Raw genomic sequence first — 16,603 nt, forward strand, 5'->3', positions numbered from 1 at the left:
GGAGCACGAATGTACACACACACACACACACACACACACACACACACGCACGCGCACACACACACACACACACACACACACACACACACCAACAACCCCGCCTCCAATTTCAGTCCTGGCAGGGGATAACAATTCTCAGCTCCTCTTTCCAGGGTTATTTTTGGCCCAGGCTGCTAGCTGATGGCAAAAGGTTTCAGCCCCCTCTCAAACCCCTCCCTGCCCTTGTTCAAAAGACAAACCCGTGCGTGCAACGGTGCACTCCCGGGGAGACTGGGAGAAGGGAACGAACAAGTGGGAGGGCAGGGACTGCCGGAGGTGGGGAGGGGATTCTCCTGAAATTCTCACGCGGCTCTCTCCCTCCCGCCACCCCCACCCCACCCCCTGCCGAGGTTTTAAGGAGGAGTTTGGAGAGGAGAGCCCCAGGGGGAGGGTTGTAAAGGGCGGACCCGGCCTAGAAGGCGTCCCGGGAGGAAGGGGGAGGAGGGTGGTGGTGTGTCGGGAGGGGAGTACAGCTGCTTCTCCCTGCCGGGAAGAAAGCAGGTCCAGGGTGGGCAGGCGGGCCGGAGAGGAAGTTCGGCTGCCTTAGGGGGCAGGGGGACACTTTCCTGGAAGGCTGCGGGGCAGGAGCAGCGAGAAGGCGGGAGCAGGGGGCGGGGGGTGGGAACATCTGGACACCCCGCTGTACGTGAGGGGAGACCCAGCTGGGGAAGGGACAGAAGTGTGGGCGGCGGCAGGGAAGAGTCGGAGCTCCCGCCAGGTTACAGGGATAACCGGGGCCAGTGGCCCAGAGGTTTCGGTCCAGCTCTCACGGCCCGGGCCAGCAGGGAACAGGTCTAGGCAGCAATGGAGGGGAGCCCCATACCGGTGCTGACGGTGCAAACCGCGCCCTACGAGGACCAGAAGCCGACCGGGGGCGGGGGGCTGCGCCGACCCACCGGCCTCTTCGAGAGCCAGCGCAACTACCTTCCCAACTTCGTGCAGAGCGTCCTGTCGTCCATCGACCTCCGAGACCGCCAGGGCTGCACCATGGTGGTGGGCAGTGACGGCAGGTACTTCAGCAAGGCTGCCACTGAGATTGTGGTCCAGATGGCCGCAGCTAACGGGGTAAGTGTGGGGGCGGTGGACAGCCTCCTCCTTCACACCCTTAGCCGCGTCCTGCCTCAGCTTCCCCAACCCCGCGTCTCCAGGTATCCCGATACAGCGCCTTCTCTCTATCGCTACTCACCCCCTCCCTCCTTTACCCTTCATTCATTCATCTTCACTGCCGTCCACGTTTTGCCCTGGTTTTGATTCCCTCTGGAGCCCTCTCCTATCCTGTCTTTATAATCCCTGTCATGCACTCTTTCCTCATTCTATCTTACTAAGGTTTCGCTTCGTAGTAAGGTTTCGCTTAGGGTATGTTACCTAAATCTATTTTTTCTAGTGTACTGTGCCTTACTCTGCCCCCATCTAAGCATCCTCAGTTTAACTCGACCTCTCATTACTTTCTTTGATTTACAGCAAAGTCCCCTCCCCCCATAAGATGCTGTCCAGTCTCCCTTCCTCCCAGTTACTTTTTTTTTTTTTTTTGCTTTTTGTAGGGGGGAAGGCAGGGCTATTGGGGTTAAGTGACTTGCCCAAGGTCACACGGCTAGTAAGTGTCTGAGGTTGGATTTGAACTCAGACACGACTGACTCCAGGGCCAGTGCTCTATTCTCTGCGCCACCTAGCCGCCTCCCCCCTCTCCCCCCGCAGTTACTTTTTATTTTGGTTGCACGGATCTACTTTTCCTTGCACTTTTCCCAGCCTCGTAAGGGAAAAGCCCTGGCCTCCCAGGCAGGAGAACTAGTTCTAATCTCAGCTAAACTCAGTTCTAATCTCTCAGTAAGTAACTGACCATCAGTTTCCTCATCTGCTTATTTGTAAAATGAAGGAACTGGACTAGACGATTCCATGTCTATGGCACCCATCCTAATGCAACGTTTTACAGCTCCCTTTCCCTCCTGCCGTTTCTGCCTCAGAGATGTCTCTAGCCTATTTGGCGGCTGAAAACACAGTTAATACTTATCTGCCCTAAGGTAACAGTGACTGTTAAACCGACAGGCTTCCTTTGACCATTCATTTGTTCAGGGTGGGATGGGGGCAGTGTGGATGACTGAGGTATCATGCTATAAGCTAACCATTGCTGACATATAGAACATCCCTGTAAGTGGCCTGAGAAGAGAAATGCACAATGATTTTAGGTTATAAGTCTAAAAAAAGTGATCCTGAGTCTTTTTTGTCATGGACTTTCTCTTGCTATTTAATTTCTTGCCTTGTGAACTGCTTGAGGGCAGGGAGTATTCTTTACCTTTATGTCTCTCCAGCACTTAGCACAGCGCCTGGCACATAGGAGTCATTTAATAAATGTTTATTGACTGACTGATTGAACAAATTCCTGAGTTCGCTTCCCACCCCCCTTGGAGTTTTCCTGGTTATTTTCTTTCACTTCAGTATCAAGGTTCCTCTCCAGACCTGTAGGCCTTCATTTTTTCCTATTTTTCCTTCCCCACATGGCTACAATTGCCCCATCCTTACTTTTTTTTTTATTATCCCTTCAGTTCACATTCTCTTCCCTGCCCCCCCCCCCCAACCTATGAGCATCCTGGTATATCATGTAAAGATCATCCTAGATAAAGCTCTAGGGACCCCAGTACCTAAATCTTTATTTTTAGATGGAATTGTTCTATGACTATTTAGGAGTTGTTGGTAAAGCCAGACCTATCCTAATAAAACTCTATGAGAAATTGCTTTACTTCTTCATGAGCAAGAATGACCCTCTTTAAAAGGGAAGCAAAACCTGGTAGTGAATCCTATTTTCTTTCTTTCTTCTTCCTTCCCCCTCTCATTTTCTCACTGCTGATTAAAAAAAAACAACAACTAACTTTCTGACAGTGTGTGCTTCATGCTTACCCTTCATAAGCCTTCTACTCAATGTTTTAGGGAGTTGGGAAGTTTTTGATGAATAACCAGAGAGATTGGAGAAAATTAAGGGACAATTGTGAGAGGTGAACACAGCAGGCAACACTACTTACCTGTCTTTCTGTCTCCTCACTTGGGATTGATGAAAGTTAGCTTCAAGCTGGGAGTTGGAGGGGAGCTGATAAATGAGCTTTTACTCTGGTCTGACAAAACCATTCCCTGTGGAATGATTGAGGATAACTAGCTTTGGGAGATGTACGACTCTCATACTTCTTCTTGGGCCAATTTTTCAAGGGAATGAGAGCAAGAGCCTGCTTGCTGCTGATTGCACCCAGAGATATTTCTGAAGTCGCTCTTGGTTGATTTGCATGTGAAATGTCCTAGTTTCCTTTCTTGTAAGGGCCCCTGAGCTTCTATTAGAAGTTTAGGCTCCCTAATCCTAAGGATGTGCTGCAAGTTTCCAGAGACATGCCATGAAAAACTTGGTATATTGTTTCATATAAAAGTAAATGTATGAATTTTGTTTAGTATCATTTTTATTTGCTCAGCACATAGATTGGTATGGTATTTGCAAAAGAAACAGAACTTGCTTGCTACATTCATGCATCAGCCTCAAAACCCGCCACACCATGAACTTGCAAAGAACTCAGAAAAGCAGTCGCTCTTATGGAAGAGAAACCCATTGTATATGTCTCTTGATCCTTCTCTTGTGTTTCTAGCTTGAACATTCAATGTCCTACTATTCTCCATAACAAAGGATAATATGCCACAAGCAAAAAAGAAGAAGAAGAAGAAAAAGGAGAAAAAAAAGAAGAAAAAGGAGAAGGAGAAGAAGAAGAAAAAGGAGAAGAAGAAAAAGGAGAAGAAGAAAAAGGAGGAGAAGAAGAAAAAGAGAGAAAAAGAAAAAAAGAAAGAAAAGAAAAAGAAAAAACTTTTGAAAGACTCCAAATCTAGAGTCCTGGTTTTAATCTTTTCCCAGAGCTCTAGATTTTTATTTCCAACCGCTTGCTGAACATATCCACCTCCTAAATGTCTTCCCAGCGCCTCCAACTGAAGAATTGCACAATTGTGTCTCTTCTAAATTTGCCCTTTCTGTTGTTGAAGGAACAGTTATCCTCCAAGTCTTCTTGCCTTGAAATATCAGTCATCTTTAATTCTTCCCTCACCTACCTTCCTCAGACTTCATGACTCCATTTGGGGTTTGGGATTTAAACTCAGGAATATGAGTTGCCCTGATGCCAAGTACAGTGCTCTAGCCATTGGGCCACCTTTCTGCCAAGATGACAAAGGCAGCAGAAATTCCAGGTGGGATTAATCATAGTTAACATTTACATAGCACTCACTAAGCACCAGGTGCTTTGCTAAGTACTTTACAGTTATTCTCATTAGATCCTCACAATAACTCTGGATGAGTCAACAATGTGATAGAACAGCCAAGTAGGGAAATAGGTACTATTATTATCCTTATTCTACAGTGAAGGAACTGAAGCAAACAAAGATTAAGTGACTTGCCTAGGGTCACACAGCTAGTAAGTATCTGAGGCTGAATTTGAACTCAGGTTTTCCTGACACCAGGTCTGGTGTTCTATTCCACTAAGCTATACCACCTAATTGCTCTTAGAACTCGGGTCATCTAGGTCCAGAGCCAGTGCTGTTTCCACAGTGCCTTGCTAAGTAGGTGAAGCTCTGCATGATTGGAAAAAAAGCAAACATTTAGATTTTTTTTGGAGGGGGGAATGCAGGGCAATTGGGGTTAAGTGACTTGCCCAAGGTCACATGGCTAGTTTTTGTGGTTACGTGTCTGAGTTCAGATTTGAACTCAGATCCTCCTGACTCCAGGGCTGGTGCTCTCTTCACTGCACCACCTAACCACCCCAAACACTTGGATTTTTAAAGAAGGAAAGATGGTAGAGTCTACAGATTCTAGTGCAGTAAACGTGACTTCAGTTCTGGTTAAAAATCTAGAATGTGTTGTCAAAGAGATGGTTAGTGACTCTGGAAGGGGAAAGAGTGATCACAGCAAGGACACAATGACACCATCAAAAGCATGTCATGTGAGTTAACTTCATTCTTCTTTTGTCTATTACCAGAATATCAGCAAAGCATTTGATAATGTCTCTCACGATACTCTAGTGGACAAAACAGACAGGTGTGGGTTAGACAATTAGGTGGGTACAGGATGACCATTCAGATTCAAAGAGTACTCATTAATGATTCAATGTCAACTCGGAAGGAGGACTCTAGTGAGCCTAGAAAACTATCCTTGGCCTAATGCTATATACCATTTGCTATAAATGACTTGGATAAAGGCATAGGGAGCACTCTTTGAAGAGTTTCATCTACTTAACTAGGTGGTAGGAAGGAAAGCTGATACTTCAATTACTAGAATCAGGATCTCAAAAACATTACCACAGTTTAGAAAGTTGGGCCAAATCCAACAAGTGATATTCAACAGGGACAACTCTAAAGTTCCACACTTGGCTAAAGAACCACCCAAAAACCCCAAAACAGCAACAACAAAATCCTATTTTACATAGTTAGATAGCAGTTCATTTGAAAAATGAGTTGGGAGTTATAGGAGATTACAAACTGAAGATGAGTCAACAGTGTTATAGAACAGCCAAAAGTACTAATATGGCCAACTCCTTTAAGAGAGAAATAAATTCTAGACTTCTAAAGGAAGTGATAGCCCCATGGTGCATCCGCAGTATCGTGTCTAGTTCTGAATGCTGCTGGACATTGAGAAGCCAGACAATATCTCAAGGAGGATGATCAAGATGGTGAAAGGCACTGAGTCCACACCATGGGAGAAAGATCAAAGGAACTGAAGATATTCAGCCTGAAAAAGAGATGACTAATGACAGAATACTTATCTTTTTTAAATTTACATTTTTATTTTTTGGCTTTTTGGAGGGGGAAGGGCAGGGCAATTGAGGTTAAGTGACTTGCCCAAGGTCACATGGCTAGTAAGTGTTAAGTGTCTGAGGCTGGATTTGAACTCAGGTCCTCCTGACTCCAGGGCCGGTGTTCTATTCAGTGTGCCACCTATCTGCTCCAGAATACTTCTCTTTAAATATTTAATGGGCTGTCTTGTAACAGAAGGATTCAACTTCCATTTAAAGTTTGAAGAAATGTTTTAAAAGTGTGAGAACCTTTTTTTTTTTGGTAGATAATTGGGGCTTAGTGACTTGCTCAGTAAGACAGCTAGTAATTGTCTGAGGTCACATTTGAATTCAGGTCCTCCTGACTCCAGGGCCAGTGCTCTATCAGCTGCTATACATAGCTGCCCCAGAATTTATTTTTCTTGATGGAAGGTTTGGTAAATATGTAAAGGATAATAAAAATGGTAATTTTTTTTTGATACAGCAAGATTTTGTTAGTAGTAGGAAGTCAGGGACATAGTATGTTTAATTAAACTTTGCAAGTTTCATTTAATCCTAAAGTTATTGCTTCCATCCCTACTAAGCTTCCTCTTCCTCCTTCTTCTCCTTCTTCTCCTTTTCCTCCTCCTCCTCCTCCATCAGTCCCAAACTTTGTTGGTTTGAGTTTTATCTTTTATTTCCCTGCTCATCTTCTCCTGGAGCGAGTAATGATATGCAGAAAGGTCAGAAGACCAATAGCTGAAGCAAAATTGAGCAAAGGTACTAATGATACCTCCAAAACTAAAGGATTCATGGTTTCCTTTCTGTGGGTCCTCTGACACAGATGAGGCTCAAGAAGAGAGCTTTAGGGTAGTAATGATGATGACAGCCCACTTTGGGAATTTGTGGTTATAAATATATTCTTAACTTTGTGAGGTCACATTTGAACTCAGGTCCTCCTGCAGTGAGGCAGGCAGTGTGGGCATTATTGTCATAATTTCATAGGTGAGGAAATGGAGTCCTATGGGAGATTAAGTTAATGTTGAGGTGGTACAGCTAGCATAAGTTCAAAGGCAGGGATCTGAACCCAGGACTTCAGATTCTGTATTCTTCCTACCATACTGCCCAACCTCTAGTAAGGGCCATTTATCTTTAAGATAGCCCTTATATAATGAAGGCTTAACTAACGTACTTTAAATATTTAAACAGGATATGTTTGGAATGGATAGGTGGCATAGCAGATAATATGATGGACTTGGAGTTAGGAAGTGCTGAGTTCAAATCCAACCTCAGACACTTACTGGCTACATGATCCTAAGCAAGTCACTTAACCTCTCTATGCCTCAGTTTCCTCACCTGTAAAATAGGGCAGCTAGGTGATAGTTAGATAGCACCAGGCCTGAAGTCAGGAAGATTCATCTTTCTGAGTTCAAATCCAGCCTCAGACACTTACTAGCTGTGGGACCCTGGGCAAATCACTTTACCCTGTTTGCCTCAGTTTCCTCAGAGCTGGAGAAGGAAATGGCAAACCACTCCAGTATTTTGCCAAGAAAACCCCAAAAGGGGTCATGAAGTGTCAGACATGACTGGAAAGAAAAACAACAAAATAGTATCTACTTTTCAGGGATGTTTATGAGGATAAAATGAGTTAAGATTTGGAAAGCACTTTGCAAGCCTTAAAGCATTTTAAATGTTTCGGTCTTGATTGATTGCTTGAACTAGAAAAGTGAGTATGTGGTTGTTTTTTTTTTTTTTTTGAAGGGGGAAGACAAGGCAATTGGAGCTAAGTGATTTGCCCAAGGTCACACAGCTAGTAAGTGTGTCAAGTATCTGAGGTTGGAGTTGAACTCAGGTCCTCCTGACTCCAGGGCCAGTGGTCTATTCACTGCACCACCTAGCTGTCCCTATGGTTTAAAAAAAAAATTTTTTTCACATCCAATGAAAATCTAACATCGGGCAATTAAGCAAGTATTGTTTAATTTCTTCCACCATTAGAGAATAGCTAATCTTTGGGAATTTATCTGCTTGGGGGGTACTGAGAGGTTAAGCTATCTATCGATGGCCACACATCCAATTTAAAAGTCAAGTTGATCCTTGTCTTCCTGATTCCAAGACTGTTTTTTTATTTCCTATACTATCTTTGTAATTCTGGATTCTATATTTTCTGCACAGAAAGTTAATGTTGGGCAGGTAGGAGATGCAGTGCTCAAGCACTGTGGCGGACCTGAGTTCAAATGTGGTCGCTGCTGTGTGACCTTGGGCAAGTCACTTAACCCTAGTGCTTTAAAAATTTTTTTTAAAAAGAAAGGAAGAAAGAAAATTAATATCAAATAGCTCTGGATTTAGAGTCAGCAGACCTGGCTTCAAATTCTTGCTTTGCCACTTAACTTTATAATCTTGAGTAAGTTATTTTGCCAGTTTTGGTCTGCAGCTTTTTTATCTGTCATATGAGTAAGAGTTGAAAGAATTAAAGATATGTAGCCTAAAGAAAAAAATATTTGTGGGGAACATGATAGGTATCTTTATGCAGGTAAAGGGGTGTTGTATGAAAGAGGGATTAGATTTACTCTGTTTAACTCCAGAGGGAAGAACTGGGAATCAATGAGTGGAAATTTCAGAGAGGTCAATTTGGGTTCAGTATAAGGAAACACTTTCTAGCCACGAGAAGTTTCCAGAAATGAAACGACTTGGCTTTGAAATAGTGAGTTCTATGGGACCCAAGGTGTTTTAACAAAGGCTGGATGACAAACTAGCAGGGTGAGAGTGGAAGGCATATCTGCATTAGAAATGGGAGTTGACTAGATGATCTCTGCAGTGCTTCCCAACTGCAAAATTGCATGAATGACACCCAGAAATCACTGTTCTTAACAAAAGCTTCATGAGGTGAAGAAATCCCTCTCTCCACCTCCTGGTCCCCTTCAGCCTCTAACAAATGGTCTCTAGGAATTTGTTGTTCAGTTATTTCAGTTGTGTTTGATTCTTCATGACCCCATTTGAAGTTTTCTTGGCAAAGATACTGGAGTGGTTTGCCATTTCCTTATCTAGCTCATTTTTATAGATGAGGAAATTAAGGCAAACAGGGTAAAGTGACTTAAGCCCAGAGTCACACAGCTAGTAAAGGGTCTGAGACTAGATTTGAACTCCCAAAGATAAGTCTTCCTAACCCCAGGTCCATCTCTCTACCTACCTTGCCAACTAGCTGCTGCTCATCATCAATCATCATCATCATCATCATCATCATTGTCATCCTTAAATGAAGACTGGATGATTGTTTGCCACAGAAGTGCTAAAGAGGATTTCTCGATCATGTATGAGTCCAACTTGAACTTTAAATGTCCTTATCCACTCTGAGATTCAGTGGTTCTATGAGATAATTGCGTTAAATGATAAAATTAAATAATATTTATTATATATAAATATATTATATGAAATGAAAATAAATATATTATATGAAAAAAAATATATATATAAATATATTATATGAAATAACATATAACCCCTCCCCCCTAAGGACTTTTTGGGGGGAAGGGGTTATATGTTATTTTATCTTTAAAGGGAATTTCTGGTATGATGCAGATTGATTCAGATTCATTGGTGCAGATCAACACTTCAACTATGAGTTTTGGTTTTAGAGAGTTACCCGGGGGCACCAAGAGGTTAAATGACTTGCTTAGTCACACTCTAAGGTCATTTCTAACTATAATTTTATGATCCCATTTTCCTTCATCTGTTTGCAATCAAGGGTTGACTTTTATATGTTTAATTCACCATTCTTGTACATTTAGGTTCTAATTTTTTCTTTATGAAATTAGGGCTTCTTAGAGTTATTAAAGTCTTATCTTAAGTAGTCTTAAGTAATAGTAATAATAACAACTACCATTTATATAGGACTTACTATGTGCCAAACACCTTACATCATCCAAAGTATAAATCTTTTGCATTACCAAATCAGCTAGATTAACTTTTAAGCACAAGCTGTATATAGTTAAAAAAAAAAAAAGACTTATAAGTACAAAAGGTACACTGTATTACTTAGCTGTAATAAAATTCAGTTTCCAAACATTTCCTTTGTTTATCTCACTCTGACCTACAATTTCGCCCCAGGCTCTCTTTCCCACTTTTTTTCTGATCAGTTTTTTATTTAAAGCATCTCCTCATCTATGTAGCTAGGATTTAAGTGCTCAATGCTACTTCAGCCCTTACTATGACTCACCTAGGTTTTTCAACTTGATTTGTCTTATTTTCCAAACAGATCAGCCTATGCATGAACACTTCCTTTTTCTCTTTCTCTATCTCTCTTTTCTGAACTTCTTTTAAGCTAGAGACATGTGATATTACCCTTTCTGTCCCCAGCTGCTCCTAATTTTTTCTAAACTTCTCCTTGAGTGAATGATATTATGATGGTGTTTTACAACTCCTTAAAGGAGTCAAACTGTTCTGTGACAAAACCAAATAGATGGAACACAGCTAGACTACCAAATACAACCACAGAATATATTTCACTATGCACATAGCACTAAAAAAACAATTATGCCCTTCTGACTCAACCCTCCTATAGGTAACCTGCGACCCAGCTGGGAGGAGTAACTGGCTAATTTCCAGATAGATAAAAGTTGATTGTGTATATGAGAAAAAACCTTTTTGGACAGCTTTCTTGAAGGCCATGAAAATGAATGTAGAGTTTTGTGCTGACTCTGGCCTCTTTGCTATTCCTTGCAAACGATGCTCTCTCTCCAGATTCTGGGAATTTTCACTAACTGTCTTCCATGCTTAGCATTCTCTCCCTCCTCTTTTCCATCTCCTGACTTCCCCAGATTCCTTCAAGTCCCAGCTAAAATCCCAGCTTCTGAAATAAGCCTTTCCTGCTCCTCCATAATGCTGGTACCTTCCCTCTGAGATTATTTCCAATTTATCCTACAAATACCTTGTTTGTTCAGAGTTGTGTGCATGTCATCTCCCCCATTAGATTGTGAGCTCCTTAAAGGCAATTTTCGCCTTTCTTGGTATCCCCAGTGCTTAACAGAGTGCCTGGTATATAGCAGCCTCTTAAATGGGTTTTTTTGTTCTTAATTTATGGAATAAAACAAGCAATTCCATAACATAGTATTGATAGAAAAGATGACTGACTAGACATGAAACTGCAAATCTCTTATGTACAACTTGCTATTCCTTTTAAATATATAATCAAGTTATCATGTAAATTCCTTTTCCTTCTTTTTTCTCCCCTCTCCCCTGTCCTACCCCAAAGATGGCTACCATTATACACAAATATATGTATTTATGTGTATATATATAAATAGGCATATATGTAAAGCTATTCTATACATGCTTCTATTCATCAGTTCTTTCTCTGGACTTTCTCTTTCTTCATATGTCCTTTATAATTAATTTGGGTATTTACAATAGTCAAAATTACTTATTCTCTCAAACTATTTCTTAAAACAATATTGCTGTTACTGTATACAATGTTCTCTTGGTTCTGCTCATTTCTCTCTTCCTTATTTCATACAAGCCTTTCCATGTTTTTCTATGATCATTGACTCGACTGTTGAGGCATCAAAGTACAAAGAACAATAGATTTTGAGTTAGACGACCTGAGTTCAAATTGCAGCTTTGCCACTTCTGAATTATATGGACTTGAACAAATTCTTTAGTTACTCTGGGCCTTATTTTCTTCATCTGGATCTGATCTGCATTTATTATCCTTTTTTTTTTTAAGCAATCCAGATTAAGTAATTTGCTCAAGGTTACATGGCCAGTTATTTCTGGGTGTGGTGCTGAGTATCTGAGCCCAGATTTTATCTCCAGGTCATCCCGACACTGAAACCGGTGCTCTTACTCCCTGAGGCACCTGGCTGCCCCTGCATTTATTATTCTGTTTGCCTTCCCAACCCTATGCTTTGCTCCTCACCTGCCGGTGATATGAGGAGGTTAGAGGCTTTGGAAATGTTGCCTTCTGGTTGTAGGGATTGTACCTGATTAGTTGGGCCTATTAGACTAGAGAGAAGCTCACGTATTTAAAAAAACTTTGCATCTTACTGTTTTTGATGGGATCCTGTTATGAGAATGATGGACTCATGGTCTGGTCCAAATGACAAGGGACATGTCAAATGGAGGTGAATGCTGGTTGTGTCAGTCCTTCAGTGAATGGAGTAGATGAAGAAGAGAGGAAGACTATAAAAGGTGCTTCTGTCACTTGACATCCCTTTCCTGGATCTCACCTGGGCATAGGATTATAAGATCATGAATTTAGAGCTGGAGATGATTTTACAAATTTTACAAATGAAGACACTGAGAGACTCAGAGAGATTAAGTGACTTCATTGCTAGGATTTATATGACTTGAAAATTTACAATGTACTTTGCATACATTTTATCATTTTGTCCTCACAAGGATCTTGTGAGTTAGCTGATATTATCCCCATTTTACAGATGAGGGAACTAAGATTAAGAAGAGTTAAATGTTTTGCCCGGGGTCATAGAGCAAGTAAGTGTCTGAGGTAGGGATTTGAATTCAGGAAGCCCAACATTTCATCTGCCACCTAGATTTGCCCAAGGTCACACAGCTAATCCATTGAAGAAGAATTCAAACCCATTTATTCATAGATCCTTAATTATAGAAGGGAGAGGCTAGGTATTATTTGTCCTGGTTTCCCTCTCCTAATTATCTACTGCAGAATAAATGGCAACATTACTTACAGTCATAGTCAGGGAAAGAAAGTATCAAAAAACTTTCAACAAAATTAAACTTTCCCTTCACCTTATGTCTCTTTAAATTGTGGCACTATCAGTAGGATATGTGATAGATAGTATGGCCATCTCAGTGATTTCGTGGGTAGGCTTGTCTTTGAGGATTTTGTATTAGTAATCTTTGGGGCCCATTTGTCTTCTTTCTGGGTTAGTCCATTCTTGGCTCTTTTAACCTATACTCCTCATTCACTCTTTTTATGGAGAAGTTGAAGGGGAGGAGAGGTTTGGAGAACAGCTGGGGCCTCCCAGCTGCTGGGATGGGTTATTTTAAGCTTTGTTTAGCTGTATCCAGAGACCCAGATGGCATTTAAAAAAATGCTGCTTTATTAGATTTTGTAATGAAACTTAATTATGTTTATTGAAAGTCAGATGCCTACATCCAAGATATGATGAATTAAACTTGCCCCAAGAATTTTCTCTAAAACACTTGTTCTTTCCGAGCATGGTAGGAGCTCCAGTAATCGGCTAGGGGCTGTGAGACTTAAGAAGTAGTCCCCACCCAAAAGAAATTGGAATGGGCTATGAGAGGATTTCAAGCAAAATTAAAGAGTCACATTATGTATGCTGGTAATTTTAACACTCAGTTTCTACTTTAGAACCTGGCTCTTCATCGGTCAGGTCAATAGCAGAATGACCAAGTGCCGTTATTGTTTGGTGACATTTGCAGCGTTGCTATTATTATTTGGGGATTTGTTGTGTCAGTGTGGTTAGAATGGAAAGAAGAAAAGACTGACAGGAGTGGGTAACTTTTGTTGCCAACCACTTTTTAGACAGGAGAATGGAGGCTGAGGTACTTGTACTGGGCAATTATATAGTGTCACCAGTTGACAAGTGGGTACTATGGTTTATTTTGTTTTGTTTTGTTTGACCTGGATCTGGTGCCTGGTACATAGTAGGTGCTTAATAAATGTTTGTGGACTCCAAATAAGAAAGCTATCAGATCATCAGTTATTATGCAGCTGAGTCTTATAGTATTCTCTGGGGCATGGAGAGATTAAATCATTTGCCTAGTGTATGTATCAGAGATAGGACTTGAACCCTGTCTTCCTCTTCCTGAGACCTGCTTGTTCTCCATTACCACAAGGTCAAGTTCAAATAGGCACGGGACCCCTAAACCATGCAGAAGGATCCCTCCTGCTTCACATTGACTTAGAAAATCACAAATTAACAGTATCTATGTTCTATTACATTTTTATTTATTTGTTAAATATTCCCCAATTAAATTTTAATCTAGTTCAGCCATACTGAGAGTATTGTCAGACATGTGGCCCATACTGCATGCCACTTACCTGCTTAGCCAAAGAGTACTTTTAATGCCCTTTTATTTGATTTTGTCTCTCTTGGTTTCTATATTAGAGGCTACCATATTCATTCACTTCAGTGGTGTCAGTTTTGGAAGTTGAGGTCACTGACTGCAAAACTACCATTATAACAAGTGTGCATGTATTTTTAGAAATATAATAGGGGTATGTGTATGTGTATGTGTTTCTCTCTGTATATACATATCTATATTCCTATCTATGGAGAGAGAGAGAGAGAGAGAGAGAGAGAGAGAGAGAGAGAGAGAGAGAGAGAGAGAGAGAGAGAGACGCAGAAAGTATCAAGACAGTATAGTACATTGAAAAGAGCACTGGGTCTAGATTTTTTTTTAAATTGCAGGTTCTTAATAAATGCTTGTTTATTGACTGATTGGTTGAGGTATTCCATGACTAGAAGCCATACAAGATTACTGGAAGTTTAAGACCTAGTTCAAACCTTCTCTCTGGAATTTACTATCTGTGTGATCTTGTATAAGTCATTTGACCTAAGTTTTCTCATGTATAAAGTGAGGGGTTTTAATTAGATAACCACTAAGGTCCTTTCCAGATCTCCATAAGTAGACTTCTTTGTAGAATATTTAATTATATTGGGCACTACTTTTGCACAGATCACAATTTCTCTAAACCTTAGTACATGGTATTCATGAGTTGATCTGTCCAAAATAAAGTTCGTCATTTGGTGGCCAACTCAGATGAAAAGCCACTTGGACCTTGAACTTAGTAAAGTTGGTTCATAGAGTCAGTCACCAGGCCTTTACCTGAAGTTTTTCTAACTTTGTACTGGGGCAGCATAACCTTTGAGAATTTGGTTGCTTGTATGCCACAGTGAGGCTTTGGAATATTACTGATGGTAGATGGAGGTGAAAGAGGCACTGTGTGACCCAATGGATAGAGAGCTGGACTCTGAATCAAGAGGACTTGGGTTCAAATCCCACATACTAACATATAATGGCTGTGTGATGCTTGCAGTTCACTTAACCTCTCAGTCCCTAGAGTCTAAGCAACTCTATAAATTGAAAAATGCAGACTTGTGCTAGTATAGGGAATTTCCTCATCTGGGAGCTCTCTATGTTAATAAAATCATGCATCTAGTCCTATTTACCTTAACCATATGTGGGTAATCTATGTTCTCTTTTAGCTCTGTGTTCATTGGGAGTATGCATATATATGCACATACACATGCACATACCCTATGTGTACAAATATACATATGGACAGTGTATATGCATGCTTCTGCTTCAGGTATGTTTGTATATCTAAGTATATACACCATTATCCATTCATATTGGCATGGTGATAGGTAGGATTTGTTTTTCAATTGTTTTCAGTAGTGCCTGACTCTTTGTGAGTGCATTTGAAGTTTTCTTGGCAAAGATACTTGAGTGGTTTGTCATTTCCTTCTCTAGCTCATTTGATGATGAAGAAACTGAGACAAACAGGGTAAGTGACTTGCCCAGGGTCACACAGCTAGTAAGTGTCTAAGGCTAGGTTTTGAACTCAGGAAGATGAATCTTTCTGACTCCAGCCCTAGCACTCTATGTGGAAGGGAACTCTAGGTTCATATCTTACTTCACATACCAGCTCCATGACCCTGGGCAAGTCTCTTAACTTCTCTTGGTCTTACTTTCCTCATCTGTAAATTGCAAGTGATAATGATAGTCCATCTAGACTAGGAAGCATGGTGTAGTGGATAAGAGAGCTGGTCTCAGAGTTGTGGGTTGAAATTCTGGGAATGTGACATTAAGCAAGTCATCTCTCCTTAAAATGAGATGCTGAAAGTCCAATGAGGGGATTTCTTCACCTGGGAATTTCCTATTCGACTGAAACCATAGGTATAATCCCTATCCCTAATGAGGGTACCCATCTCAGAGGTTTGTTGGGAAGAATAAATGAGATAATATAGGTAATCTTTTTTTTTAAGCAATTGGGGTTAAGTAACTTGCTCAAGGTTATATGGCCAGGTGTTTCTGGATGGGTGCTAAGTGTCTGAGCCCAGATTCAATCCCTGGGTCATCCCAACACTGGGGCTGATGCTCTTACTTGCTGTGCTACCTGGCCTCCCCTAATATAGGTAATCTTAAAAGCACTATATGAATGTCAACTATTTTTGCTCTTAGAATGGTTTTTTGTTTTGATTCCTATGTCCCTATATGTCTTTTCCATTGTTCTTTCTGCTCCTTGGAAACCTGTGGCATCTACTTTCCTTAAAATGACTGCTTTAACTTACATGAACTGATGCAAAGTGAAGCAAATAGAACCAGAAGAACATTGTACACAACAGCAACATTGTATAATGATCAACCGTGAATGACTGTTATTCTCAACAATATGATGATCCAAAGATAATTCTGAAGGACTTATGATAAAAAATGCTATCCACCTCCAGAAAAAGAACTGATGGAGTCTGAATGGAGATCAAAGCATACTATTTTCACTTTACTTTTTGTGAGTTTTTTGTCTTTTTTTTTTCATAACATGGCTAATATGAAAATGTTTTATGTGATAGCCTATAACAAATTACTAGTCTCAGTGAAGGAAGAGAGGAGGGAGAAATTTTGGAACTCACAATTTTAAAATATGTTAAAGTTTATTTTTACATGTAGATGGAAAAAATTAAAATATTTGTAAAGAAAAAAAGGCTGCTTTCAAAGCACTTTTCTCAGAGAAAATAAAATAGAGGAAGAAGGATATATAACTTTTTATCTAGGTAGTTTTATTATTATGAGTTCATTAG

The 16,603-nt window shown here is 40.7% G+C and overlaps 1 protein-coding gene across 1 annotated transcript in view; it reads left to right on the plus strand.

The window, feature by feature from the left end:
• Nucleotides 1-457: 457 nt before the first annotated feature.
• PGM5 (phosphoglucomutase 5) overlaps nt 458-16,603 on the plus strand; it is a 221,670-nt gene continuing 205,524 nt past the window's right edge. Inside the window, exon 1 of the mRNA XM_069086900.1 lies at nt 458-1,104. Within this exon, the coding sequence (XP_068943001.1) occupies nt 844-1,104 (261 nt within the window). The 5' untranslated portion in view covers nt 458-843. The remainder of the gene's footprint in view (nt 1,105-16,603) is intronic.

This window comes from Petaurus breviceps, unplaced genomic scaffold, assembly GCF_028583685.1.
Source record: "Petaurus breviceps papuanus isolate PSGF00001 unplaced genomic scaffold, PetGlider_PUasm1.0 118, whole genome shotgun sequence".
NCBI classification, from domain to species: Eukaryota; Metazoa; Chordata; class Mammalia; order Diprotodontia; family Petauridae; genus Petaurus; species Petaurus breviceps.